At 44.2% G+C, this 14,298-nt stretch overlaps 1 protein-coding gene across 1 annotated transcript; it reads right to left on the bottom strand.

The window, feature by feature from the left end:
* Positions 1-4,683: 4,683 nt before the first annotated feature.
* LOC110978073 (metabotropic glutamate receptor 4-like) lies at positions 4,684-12,492 on the bottom strand. Its single transcript, XM_087140522.1, has 2 exons — positions 10,359-12,492; positions 4,684-6,386 (listed from the first exon to the last, which is right to left on the bottom strand). Exons 1-2 carry the CDS (start codon positions 12,363-12,365, stop codon positions 5,895-5,897), a joined length of 2,499 nt encoding a protein of 832 aa, XP_086996648.1. The 5' UTR covers positions 12,366-12,492; the 3' UTR covers positions 4,684-5,894.
* Positions 12,493-14,298: the final 1,806 nt, after the last annotated feature.

The raw sequence follows: 14,298 nt of genomic DNA, 5'->3' as shown, positions 1-14,298 counted from the left end.
CAAACTCCACCAATTTCGCCCTGGTGGATTAAAATTTCGACTGCGCTGCTTTTGATATGAGCATGTTGTTTCCTTCAGTTCAATTCCCCTTCTATTCCACTCTGTATATAAATACGTGCCTTGCAAGGTAGAGCAAAATGCTTTCTGACATAATATGAATCTCAAGTTTGTTTCGCACAGATTCCGGTCGAGATTGGTGATCTGACGCACCGATAGCTGCTCTAGGCAACGGATCCTGCCGGTGAGAAAGGTACGCAGGATTACAAAATGGCGAGGTGCCTAATGGATGGCGGGATAGAGCGAAAAAACCTGAGTTTCTTCAGTAATTTGAAACATCGAAAGATGGACTTGCCACGTTCGTTCCTGCAGTTTGACATCTTATTTCCACCTGTCGTCGATACATGAATAAATTCATTCTGCCGGCATGCCGTGTAACAATCTGCAGTCCCCCCCACCCCCACCAACTGAAAACAGCTTTTTGTTTTTGCTCGAATCTGGATCACTGGATCTGCAATCAGAATCTGCGACAAAACAAACAGCCTGAGTTTTTTGGGATCGGCTTCGACCATGGAAATGCGCAAACTTTTGAGTCCATAAAGCGAGAAAATGCGAACAAATGCGAATTTGTACTTTCCAATAGTAACAGCTAGCTGAAGACAAACCGTATAGACACACTTTAGATTGTCTATTCACGTCGCTAAAGTCAAAAGATTGAAAAACCCACTCTCCAAAAGAGTGAGTCCCTTATAAAACCACTTCGAAAGAGTGAAATTTCTACTCTGCCAAGGAGCCATAAAGGATCACTTGGGAATGACTTGTCCTTTACGTGGCTCCACTTTTTGATTGATATTCACTCTTTCGGGCTCCAAAAGAGTGAGCGATATCCACCTTGAGTAGAAACACCCCCTCATCGGTTAAAAAGAGCCACGTTGATGGGGATTGTTCGTTTTGTCGGTATAGCAATGCGACCATAACGCGTGCGTTTTGTCATTCGTGAACCTACTAAAGGGTGCACCCACGTAAATCGGCTAAAACTTTGTCCACCAAGTTCACTGATAACAAGTTTTACACTTAAGATATTGTGTATAAGAGAGTTCTAAGAGCCCCGCAATTTAGGAATTTAAGAAATGCGCGTCAGTATCTTGTTAGTGTGACAAGACAAGAATTAGTTTTCAGGGAAACAATCATGTCTTGTTTAGCACCATAAGCCTACAAATATCTTGTCAAAATATTGTTCGGATGACGAACGGAGCAGAATGACAAAAGCATTTTTTTTTACTGACAAGCGTAGTTCTTGCCAAAGTGACCAGAGCCCACACGCATCGCTGTTCTCAGTACACACAATAATATTATTCCGGCGCTGACGTCCACATTTTCTGCCTCTTCTCGAAAATTTGTCTATCACGTTTTTCCTGGCAGTAACATGATTGTCCCGCACGACCGGTAAATGAACCCCATGGAAATGATACCCATAATTTGCACAAAACATCACATTGTAATGTTCTCCGCACGCGCAAGTTAGGCGTCCGTGCAACATTATACATCTGCAAATAGGCCTATTGCATTAAGGAATTTAAAGATGAAGTGACTTTCCATGTCCATCAAAACTTGAGCCTAACCACAGAGCACATTATTCACTCCTGCAATTTAATAAATCTTCAAGAAAGTACACGCGGGTTGAAACGGTTCTTCTGAAAACGGTTCTTTCGAAGGGATCCGATGTATGCTCATTAAAAACCCAAGCCATACTTACTGTGAATATATTTGTAGCGTTTTTGCCGGCTTTGTCAGATAATATCATGCCACAAACTGCTCACTTTCATTCATGGTCACATCTTTGCTCTTTCCAAAACAAGGAAGCTGGAATGAGTTTATGTATTCGGGCTGTGAGACTTCATCCCTTCGAATCATGTCTGGGCAGAAGGTTGCAGAGCAGTGAATAAAGTCCCGTACCCCACTTTAAAAAAATTATGAAAAACACAAGTTTCTGAGATGTTCAAGACACTCATCAAGTTACAACTCATTTCCTCATCTTTCATTTTCCTTTGTATTTTACTGGCTTAACCGATGACTTTTTAAGTCGTGAAGACCACCGCCACTTTGAAAAGTGATGCCTACACTCCATGGTAAAAATATCATTTTAGGGCCTCGACTTCATCCAAAATGCAATCAGACACAAGCTGACATTCCTATTGGTAACTTCCACCTTTCTTCGCTACAAATGTTCAATTTCATGGGCCACAAAGTGCTCAAAATAACGGAGCATTTCACAACATTACAAATTACGATTCTGCTGGCATTTTGGGGCCTATGAAACATGCCCCCGCAGATTTTTTTAATTAATTATTTTTTTTTACACAACGAATACTTCATGGGTAGGAGAGTAATCGGTATATTATTTATCAAATATTAGCACCAACACAATAAGAAAACAACACCGTGAAATAAAAGTAAGGATGTCGGGACCGCGAGTAAGGCTTTTGGTATTTTTCTCCCCTAAATATGGGGTTCTAAAGCGGACTGGCAAACGTCGTGTGTGTGAATTTGAACGTCCTGTTTGTGAGTTCCAACGTCGTGTGTGACTGTGCGTGCTTGTACTAATCGGTCGCGTGTGAAAAGGTGTTTTTAAACTGCTCCTTTTTCAACATGAATCACTCTCCTGGACTGAAATTTGGACCGAATGTCCCTCATATAAAACACAATTTGAGACAGATTTTTAGACATAAAAATCCTTTTTGATCAGTTTCCAAATATACATTTCTTGAAATCCTTACGGAGACCTATACACCTTTAGAAATTCCTTGTGGAGACCTATTCAACCGATTCTCGTAAGTCTCCACAAGGCACCATATTTCGAAACGAACTCGTACGCACAACGTTTGCCTGTCCGCTTTAGAACACCATGCATACCCAACATCATGTCGAATGAGCCCAAAGCCGCATTCAATTTTGAATTTTCCCCCTCCTCAACACAAAAGCTGGATGGGCCACTTGTTGGTATAGCACCACTACGCTCCAGAGGTCGCAGGGTCAAATCCCGCTGTTGTTAACTTCTTTGTTCATCTTTATAATAATAATCTTTATAATAATAATACATTTATCAGTTTTCCTATATGGTTTGTTAGATGATTACAAATGTAAATATTAAAGGTCTGTTTTGAGCAAAGTAAAGTTAATTCCAAATTTAGCGCCAAAGTTTTGTGGATTTCGAAAACTCAAACTTAGCGGCACCTTTCTTAACAGAAAACACGAAGACAAATTTTCTTTTACCCAGCAGTGCAGTGACTTTATTAGATGCTGTGCTAAAATTACATTAAAACCATTGTGCAAACAGACTTGAACAATGAAAGGGGAAAATCCCTTTTCCCAACAGACCATCTTGCACTTGAAAAACACAGTTTACATCCTTTTCGTGGCCCTGAGCCTGCAGCTGGCGGCTGCCGTTACAATATTCTCTACATTAGTGTAGTGCACAAATAACTGGAAGGTATAGTTGTATGTCTGAAGTGAAAAGAATCAGCGCCTGTCTTTTAATATATCTTGTCGTCTTCTTCAGGTCTTTAGATACCCCCACGGTTCGTCAAGACTTCCTAGCGGCAAAAGGCGTTGAACAAAAGTAAAATCAGTAATCCCACTTTCTGAATTGAGAGCATAAGACGATAATTAAACCACATATATATTCATTTCATTCCAACATCGTAACTATACTGGAAAATTCTTTATACTCAGTTTTCTTTTCAGACGTTTGCCCTTGGAACTTTTTGGCTCAGATAAAATGGACAGTAAGTAAAGCACAATAATAAAATAAATAAATAAATAGAATAGAATAGGATAAACGGAGAACAGAATTAATATCAAAAACATCAAATAAGGGAGTCAGACAAAGATTTTAAGGCTTTCGTGTGGTTCGGTTTTGTGCATTTCTGACATCCTAAGATCCTGTGCTGCACAATGGAATATTCCGAAGATTTGTTTTCTAAAACGCCAATGGGACATACGACCTTGCCTCCATCCCACAGCGACACGCTTCCAGTGCGTTCTTGGCACTCATGGCGCTCTATACAATTTTCGTAAATCGCCGAGGAATCACCCCGAAAAGCCAATTTTTGGCTCTGAGATGTTATTGTAATACAATTGGGCTGCTCTGGGGACGCGCATGCTGCCTCAGTTCCGCGGTGCTTTTGCCACAATCGCGCCATATTGCGTAGGTGATCGCAGGCGATCACACAGGCGCTGCGGATACAGTACCCACGATCCAGATACGGTGTATTTACGATGATAAAGATATTGCTTCGATTGCAATACGATCGGAGTGATTAAGCTGCGCTCATAGTGGGCTTTGGGGGCAATCTGAAGCCGTTTGTATATATAAAGCGGCAGAAATCCATGGTTCGCTGTCAGTCCGGCCCCAGCCTCTGCCCGAGATGGATGTCAAGAATAAGGTGGCCCTTCTTCAGGTTACCGTTGTCCAGCAACAGCTATTGGAACCGGAGAGAAATAACAGGCACTTCACAGGCGCTGTTGAGGCGCTTCTGTTGCCTCACCTATACGATCATCCGCGTTGCCGCCTCAATTGAGCTAAGATAATGGACTTCTAGCAACGTTTTTGCGGGGTGAATTTTGTGGCGATTCGGGAAACTCCAGAAAAGCTTCTGCGGTGCAGGAGAAAATTCTGCGGCACGCTTCTTGGTTTTTTTAATTTTTTTTAGCCAAGCTCGAGCGTGTCTGTGGAACGGGGGTGTTGTATAGGGCTTGAGTTCAACAGACCCCTTTGTTGGGGCTCGGTGACAGAAAATAGTTCTTTTTACATGGCAGAGAGCCATGAAGTGCAATCCTATAGGAGGAGATACAATAGACATCGTGATTTTGTCTCCATCTTTCGCCTTCTGTGTAATCAACTTAAGTCGCCCCTTTCTCCTACTGGGGTATTCTACTTGCTTCCACTTTCCAGGGTGCTGTAGGTGGGGGAGGGGCTTATATTCTGGAGGGAGTTCCACATTAGTTACGGTCTGAGTTGTCTCCCGTTGTTCAACGGAGCCTGGGGCAGCTCCGAGACATCGCAACTTAAGCGTCTATTTGAGTGACTATACAATTCTGTTAGGTCACAGCTCTCCAGAGTTTCTTTTATATCTTTTCAATTTTTTTTTTTTGGGGGGGGGTGACAGGGAACCCCGTGACTTTTTTTCGGATCATGTCACAGTCTGAAACACTCATTATAAGTCCATCTGCAAAGATTCAATTTAATTTGACGGAGTGTTGTTATTGGGTTACATGTAGTTTATGCATTCTCACGCTTGTCGGCCTGCTTGAGCGCGCCATTGGACAAAGCTTTTGGCCGATGGGCGGGTCACGAGAAAGGTATACGTCCGATTTTCACAAAAGAATTGTTGGCAGAATGGGGGAATGACATCACCAGAAAGACTCCTAACTCGGTACGGCAAAAGTATATTGCAATGGGACAATGTCGGAGAAACGATGGAGGGATCCATCCCGGGCACTTTTAGGGCTAAGTTATTTAATCAGAAGGAGAGGTTTGATTTCTTTTTGTCAAGATACGGTTAGGGGTTCTTCTTTTCCTTATACGGATTTTGCGGAGGCAAAATCGAACCAAATGACAATGATTGAATAGCCAGTTGTTAATTGATTGGCTGCTTTCAAAAGGCCTACCTATCCGATATAATAAGTGACAGAGTGCTTGAGGGGTGCAATGTCGTGAATACAAGAGTTCCAAAGAGCAAGCTTGACAACATTGTGATATTATACATTATATTTTGACCAGATTCACGAACTCTTTTTTGTAACTATAGGCCTAAAATGTGAGCATAACTTCGGGGACGTTTTTACAACCCAAATTAGTCCAGCTCCTTTTGCCTTTAGTCATATTTTAGATGGTTTTATTCTCGACCTGGGTGGACACTATTCACGCTCATAGACTGCGAAAGGAACGCTTGCCTACGCGAGCCTGCCCTGCGGTCTTCGCCAATAGACTGCAGTGTAGTCGGGAGGAATCTTATGGCGTACAGCTTGGGGACATACAAGCAGACTGCCGTCAGGTATGCGTTAAGCAGCACAGCCATGCAGATCGCGGCTACTTTCTGCAAGGCATCATGGGACGTGTAGTAAACGGCTATGGCTGCCAGGCACGCCACGAGGGTTGAGTACACACTGACGCCGATGAACTTGGACTCGTTGTAGTTGTCGGGCACCTTGCGGGCCAGGAACGCGAACACGCAGCAGGTCAGGATCAGCACCAAGTTGTAGGAGCTGGACACCAGAAAGCCACTGCCGATGGAGCAGTACAACTCGATACGGCCGTCCCTAGGCGTGTGGACCAGGAGTTGGGGCTGGCAGGGGTGTACAGTTGACGTCACGATGACGCAAATGACCTGCGCATTGGAATAGACGTCAAAATAATTCTCACAGTGAACGGCAAGGATCAAAATAAGAGACCAAGGGTGCCAACTGGTTGCTAGCAAGTCAACTGACGTCATTCTATTTCACTAAACGTAGCGAATCGCGTTTTTGTTCAACTTACACGCATAAAGGCCAATTAGAGGCGTTCTCCGTGCGATCCCCGGAGAAGACTACCCCAGCTTGGAAATGCATCCCTACCACAATCTACACGAGCCCGGAAATGTTGCTTGGACGGAGATATGTAAACACACCTGTGCATTCTGCGAGTACCGGTTTCTCGTATCAGATGGAGTTTGTCCATCCTGTTCTCGCATGTTATTGGCGTGTTCGCTGGAGAAGCATTTACCCTGAGACAACTTGCGCTATTTATTCAAAGTGATAAAGTTGCAAACTTTTAAGTGAGATTTGTAATAGAAAAATATTACTAGAAACAAAATGTCGATCAGTATTATTTTAAAGATACTGATTGTGGGTGTTGGTATGTTCTTCAGCATTCGTCGGAACATCAACTTTATACGTAGGCCCAAGCGCCTCAGAAAACCATTCCACAAAGTGCTTAAATGTATTCGTTAACCCAAATCCAATGGCTTGTGTGGAACGGAAGTAAAGAACGTAAAGAAATAGCAGAGATATTTGTAGCTCTTATTTTTAATTTTCAGATCTTTCTTTCTCAGTTTCGTTCTTGTTGGAAACGATCGATTAGGAAAGCTTAATTGATTTCTTTCCCCAGATGAAACTAAGCTTGAAGTACATTCTGCTATTAGCCTGGCCAATTTATATCACTTAACACGATTATAACGTTATTTCCACATTTCAAATGTTTGCATAGTGCTGTAAAAGCCTCGTTTATTTACGGCGATGGGTGACAGAGATCGGGTGTCATAGACCTTTTTTCCAGTCTGTAAACAATGATAACTTCACTTGCTCTTAGCCAGAGTGCAATCGAAGCATTTTTTTTCATCTGGTTCAAGAAGCCAAGACGTAAGATCTCATGTGCCTTGCAGGTCCGTCTGAATAGACTCTGGTGATTTAAGTCCTCATCGTGTTGAGCGACAGGGGAAAAAATGAAATTTTAAAATGTGGCATGCGCGGGGATACGCTGAGAAGTGATTCATAGTTGGCACATCTTCCTCAAGTCATACAAAACTGAGAGAAGAATTTTCAAAAAGCAACATTTTTCCCACAAGTGACTGTGTGTGGCGTGCACAGACTTCATTTTATGCATTAAAAAGGCTATACATTCTACATTGGCCCCAAACATAAATGAACAAATAGTGGGATGCAGGCTTAACATATACCTTTAGCTGAGAGAATGGAAACGCGGGGGATTTTGTTTGGCCTGTAACAGTTGTTTTGCTCTCTCGAATAAGATGCACCAACATAACAGTAACAGAACAGCACAGACGAGAAAATACAGCAACAGTGCGCAGACTCACATGGCTAAAGATAGCTGAACAAGTCTACTTAACGGTTTCTATAAATAGATACCTATACCCTAGCTCCTATTCTTTTGAGACTATGCATGTATCACAAGCTGGAGTGCATTTTAAGTTTGATTTCAGTGTATTTTGTGTCTTGAGTATTGAACACCTTTAGGAAAAAAGTAAACAAAATGGCAAACAAATAAATGAACGAGTTCGAAACACAGCACCTTTGACATTCTCGGGTATCCACGATAGCACACTGATTAAAACTCCCAACATTTTCACATTCTCCCGGGACAATATCATTGATAGCTACAACATGTCGTTATCCCATTAACTGTACCCTTTGTTGCCAATGGAAATTTAGGGGTAAGTGGGGTCCTAACGGTAGGGGTGAATTTTCGTGACGGTTTGTCGACAGGTATGTTTTGAGGTAAGTTAAGGGGTCGACGAATAATCTCCTGCTTCGACCATAAACAAATGCATTCAACAGATCAAACCAAACGAGCGTTAGGCGTGAGTAAGACCAACAATGAGGGCGCCATGAATATCTTCAATGAATTGCTAGGGCTAAGTGATACGTGCTCACAACTGGGAAATTTCAGAGCTACGGTGATTACTCCTTCGATTGAGGGAGATTCTCAAATCCATTTTACCCCCTCTAACCATTTTGGTAATAACGGCAAACGTGACCCCTCATTCGGAAGAATGATTGTTCACTGAGACTGATTTAGTCGATGGACATGAAGTTCTATTAGGCAATGGTACATATAGTGACAGCTATTCATATCACAGATAGAGGTGTGATTTGGGTAGAGTCTATTCCTCTTCGAATAAAGATTATGGATAAGTTGGAATAAATACCGAAGACCATAATCTACTCCCAAACTAAAGAATGCAGGACTTGGTTGATTTGAGGGCGCCCGTAATCCTATTGCTTTCAGGCCACCAAACTTAATTTGTACATGTTAAAAACAAGCGTGCGACCCCCCTTCTAACAACGTTGCAGTTCTGAGGGTAAAACACGACATAACGCCCCACCACCCAAAGACTGACAGACTCTATAGGCCCTACTTACAGCAGATACAAGGACAAAGCACCGCGCTTTAAACAGAAAAAAAAAATTCAATAAGGAGAAAGGCAACAAAGGCCCTCTGCGAGAATAATCAAGTGCAAGGCGTGTCTTCTGTTCTGAGAGTTACACCTGGTTCCATTGCCAAGCTCTGTATTTCGAAAGCAATCCCAGCCATTCGAGTTATACCAACAAAAAGCTACAGAAACGTGACCGTCGAGCTATTGAGAATATTCGAAATCAGCATAAAACGTGGCTATTCAAAGAAGGTTCCATCAGGTTTGGAAAATGTGAAGTCAGCATGCATCGTAAATCGGCTAAAATGAACGACGCAAGAGTAATACTATAATATGGGCATTTGTATGAGAAAAACTTATCTTGAGTCACATTGTCAGGTAGTGTTTGGACAAAAATGGTCAATATCATGGGCAGAAGACGCACGTTGAGTATGATACCGCAGCTACAGGGCTACATTGGTGGCTACTGCGTGTGGATTTGCATGAGGGCAGGAAAAAATCTCGAAGCGAGTCACGCGGAGTTTTTGGAAAAACCACACAAACTGCCTGGGAAATTTACCGTCAGGAAATTTCGTAATGAATTTTGGCCAAAGAAAAATGAAACCAAGTATTTCCAGGCCATACATATAAATTGAATTTGGGAAAATCTGAAAATGAAGAATTGGTTGGAGCTCTCTGATAAATTTACCCGTGAGGAAATTTTGTGAGGTACGCGTAGATGTTACTAAATATTGCCAGGACAGTAAATGATTAAAAACATTCAAGGAAATACGCGAACTCCCATAAGAAGAGGGAGAAGATTGAATTTCCTTATTTAGTTTGTACCACGCACCATCTTTTATTTTGTCCACATCTTCTATTCGTCAAATTTGCTTACGAAAACCTGATCACCGGTTCATTTTCTGCAAATACAGTAGCAACTGACTGGTGGTCATTCATACAGCGACAGTGTTTCACTTTCTTGCCATATGTCCTGGAATTTGTAGATTTGTGAGACTTGGATGTAATAGAGTACCAAGGTTCTGAATCCAGAAGGGGGTGCATTTTTTTTAATTGAAGTTCAATTGGTTTTATCCATAGACAAAATCTCCCTACCAGAAAGACGTAGCATTTGGAAAATTGCCGCTCTCTCTTTCTAAAAAAAAATGCCAGCGTGCCGAAGGGGAGGGGGGAGAGAGTTTTCCCAGGCCCCGCTGGATAGGCCGCTACTTAAATGTCTTAGTTATTTCCATTTTATTCGCTCGATATAAATGCCATTTGCAGATCATTTTGCAGTATATTCTTCGGTCTCATGTAACAGTGAACCGAAAACTACTATAGAATTAAAGCGGTGACTCAAGATGAAGAGAAATCAAACAAAATCCATGTTGACAACGGGTATATACCACTGCCAGATGGGATTAATGTGGCAGTTGTAAAGGATATAATTACCTGTATTAAAATCAACAGGCAGACGATAGCGAGCTGCACTGATGGAGAAATCAGGCCTGGCCTTCCCGCCGACTTTCTACCAGCCCTGAAGATGCGATAGATCCTGCATACTTTGAGCAGGGTTGGAGCATAGGCCAGTGTAAAGCAGAGGCTAACTACTGCTTGGGACAGGCAGCAGGTGGAGGGAGCCGGTTCTGCGATCAGAATGAAAGGAGCCACAAATCCAAGGATGAGACCCACGACGTTGAAGCCGCTGAGCTCCCTGCTCGTCGCCTTGATGACGTTGTGGTTACGGTACCAGGAAAGCCCAACCACGATGGTCACAGCCAGCGCAAAACCCACGGACGACAGGATGAGGATAGTCAGCTGCAGTGGATGCGTCCATCCAGCTCTCACTGGGATGACCGAGATGCAAGATAAGCGTCTTTCGTCGGGCCACTCTGTCTCCTCACACTCGATGCACTCCGTGTGATTGAACACAACGGCGTGCGGCGCGCACGCGGCACACCCAAAGCAGCATTTCTCCTTCAACGGAATGACCCTGGATCCAGTGGGGCAGACGTCCCTACACGTCGAAACCGGAACAGAAGAAGAACTGCTCGCCCAAGTGATGTTACCGTGAAATGTCAACCGTTCAGGAGCTGTTGCGTCCCAAAGACCGACCGTGACCAGTCGGAACTCTCCCTGGACTATCTGAGCATTTTGCAGGAGGTACTTGCCTGCTACGGATCCATCCAAATTGAATTCAAACCTCCCCCTGTCCCCCTGAAAAGTGACCGCTTTGAGATGGCGTAAAAGGTCTTCCCCGTTCACAAGACCGGAACTCGACGAATTAAGCAGGGAGTGTAAAGCATGTGCAAATGCGTAAACCGCGTCCATGACAGGAGACATGATGGACGTTGTTGTGTAGAGATCCCGATGTGGTATCCGACACCTTTCATCCACCCACACCGTACAGTTATTGACTGACTCCCAGTTGTTCAGAAAAATCTCAAACCAAGGATTCTGCACAACGGCTTTCCTCTCCAGACTCGAAAAGTACTTAAAGTACCCTTTTGGTTCTGGGTTATAAAGGAGAACGAAAATGGTGCCCAGGGGTGGTGTATTGCCGGAGTCGTCACGACCTACACCGTGTGCCCATGCTTCGCTGCCGATCCAAATGAAATGTTCCTCCATGCCATGTTTCCTTACAGCTGCAACAACCGCGTTCGCGGTGGCTAGTCCGGCAAAGACAACGAGCACACGAGCCTTGTGGACCTCCATGATTTTGGCTACGACCTTTTCGAGTTCAGAGTCCGTCGGATACTTCTGTACGGGCAGGGACAGTGCCACACATATCCCTCTCCCCTCGGCAAGACTCTCCAGGGCGTGAGCCCCTCGAATTCCGTAGGTATCAGCCCGGTATATGATGGACACGTACTCCCAGCCCATGTGGGAGATCAGATCCACGATGGCCTGGGCCTGCAGACGATCCGGGGGCACTGTGCGGAGGAAATACGGGAATCGGTTCTTGTCGCTCAGCTCGTCGCTCGTGGCACCGAAGGAGATCATCGGTACGTCGTACAGGTCGGCGACCGTCGTCACGGTGAGGCTAGCAATGCTCGTCATCGGACCGACGATGCCGACCACATGCCCGGGGAGCCTAAGGGACGAATTTGCACAAGCACACTCGTCGTTGGCAGGGTATCTCCCTTGGACTAGAGAAAGGGCTGACCAGAGGGACAGGTCTTCGTTCCTGCAGCTGTCTCGTATGTCGAAGCCCAAGGTCACGTTTGGCATCACATCAATTCGGCTGTTGATTTCGTCAACGGCGTAAGCCATCGCTTCGGCTTGCTGTAGAGACCACATTGTCGGGATGGCATCACAGTCGGTGAAGTGTAGAGGAAAGAGCCCACCCAAAATAATGTCGCCTTGCCGAGCGTACGACAGCTGAGCTGCCGGTGGAACAGCGCACAGCGCAGCACCGGTGAAGACGAAAAATACACAGACAGCATACGACAGAGTCATGGTTGATATCTTCACTCACGTTCGATGAAAATACAACCTGTTCCATCCATCCACTGAATGCCCTTCCGTGCGGTGGGAGCTATATGTACGCCTTTTTAAAAACGTCACTGCGCTCTGTCGTGTGTACGGTTGTCACGTCACGACGTCAGTGGCAAATCAAGTTTTTCCACGCATGAGCAGACCATCCTATTCAATTGCACTTTAAATATAAATAATATTTATTTGGGGAGTATTAATATTCTCATAATGCAAAAAAAATACCCACATCGCGTTGATCAGTGGGGACGATACCGGCAACGTAAGTGCAGACTTGATTTCATCACAGAGCTGTGCTGGTCTTTGCTGGAATGCATGACCAACACCACCCCAAACTGAGTGAAGCGATCGACAACTATGTTCCAACGCACTGTTGAGTGAAAATAATTTCAGGGTCTAGGCATGTCATTCTGGAAAGTGAGCGTTCATTAAGTTGGTCCTGGTTTTGAAAGCACAGGCATAATATAGCGCGGCCTTTGTAAGGATAGTCATGTATCATACACGTCGGTCGATAACTGAAGCATGGAGAGTGGAAGCATCCGCAGCCTTTTAAATAATGCAGGTGGCGACATTGATATTTCAGACGAGGATGCAGAAAGCGATGGCGACATCGTGAGCAAACAATAAAGTTAAGGACAGAAAAAGCGGTGGAAAACAAGGTAAAACCTAGTATTGGCCCAAGACGTCAGTGATCGATAGTTGTCTTATTTCTGTTGAAGAGTGCGGAGCCCTCGCCCAACTAGTTTTTACTTACTCTCAATAACGTCTGGGGAATCTTGCAGGAATGGGGGTGCGGCAGTTATATGCAAATGACCGATCTTCTTAAATATTTATATAGCCTTGGTACTATAATTATGTACATGTACTTCGAAGTTCGAACAACATGTCGGCTTCACGCGAGTAAGTACCCTGTCGTCTGTCGATGGTGTCTGGTTTGAGGGAAGGGATTAAGACATATTTTTCACTCCATGCTGGACATGAAATTGCCACTCTTCTAAAAGATACCATCGGGGACTACAGTTGTTTCTGCATCGCATCATGTTTGCGATATCTGTGGCAGAAAAGCTGGGAAAACAAAATCGTTGTCTGACACCGCGCAAGAAGTACGTTCTCTTTTTTTGCAACTCAATTGTGCTGCCTGAGGCCAAATTATTCACACAGGCGGCAAATAAACCTACACGTGCAGCAAGAAAACGACAACCAACTTGCAGTCCGGATACTCCGTCCTCGAATGGGTCTCTAAGGACGCTTTAGTTAGCTGGGGAGGGCATGCTGACTGTACATGATTATGGGTCACCAAGAACAGCATCCTCTGTCATAATCTAGGGCTAGTCTGAGCATGGTCTGAGTATCACCTGTTGTACTCCGTGCTAACTCCGTACGAACGTCTGTGTTGTCGGCCGACTGCAGACAGCCATGATGCATGTGACCTTACCATGCTGTATTATTGAGGTCATCAAAATTTATCATGCATGCAATTTAGCGAGTGCTGATTGCTTCCCTTGGAAGCGAGGGGAAAATGAAGAACAAGTTAAAACGCTGCTGCAAAATTCCCACGCACAGTCTAATTATGAGTCGTTAGGGGGCGCACTATGCACGGTGTCCGCTATCAAGCACTAACGTCTTGAAACCAAGACTAGGTAAAACCTCACACTCGAGTTGTTATTAAGTTATGACTCGATTTCATTTTGCACAGAAATTGTCGAATGCACCTTTTCCACTGATCAGTTTCTGAAGGCATTCTTTAGATGCACAAATCCGATCCGTGGAGAATCTCGAGAGCAATTTATTAGTCGAAAGCATAATGAGCCTGTTCGGTAGGCCTATTTCAAAGAGCAAGGCCATTCGCATCCTCGACTCCGTAGGCAGCGTGCGCGTTCCTTCACAAGCCCTGGTC

This window comes from Acanthaster planci, linkage group LG08, assembly GCF_054643075.1.
Source record: "Acanthaster planci isolate LZ-2023a linkage group LG08, COTS_SCS, whole genome shotgun sequence".
NCBI lineage: Eukaryota > Metazoa > Echinodermata > Asteroidea > Valvatida > Acanthasteridae > Acanthaster > Acanthaster planci.
The sequence above is the reverse complement of the archived record's forward strand: the minus strand, read 5'-3'. Positions and strand labels throughout refer to the sequence as shown.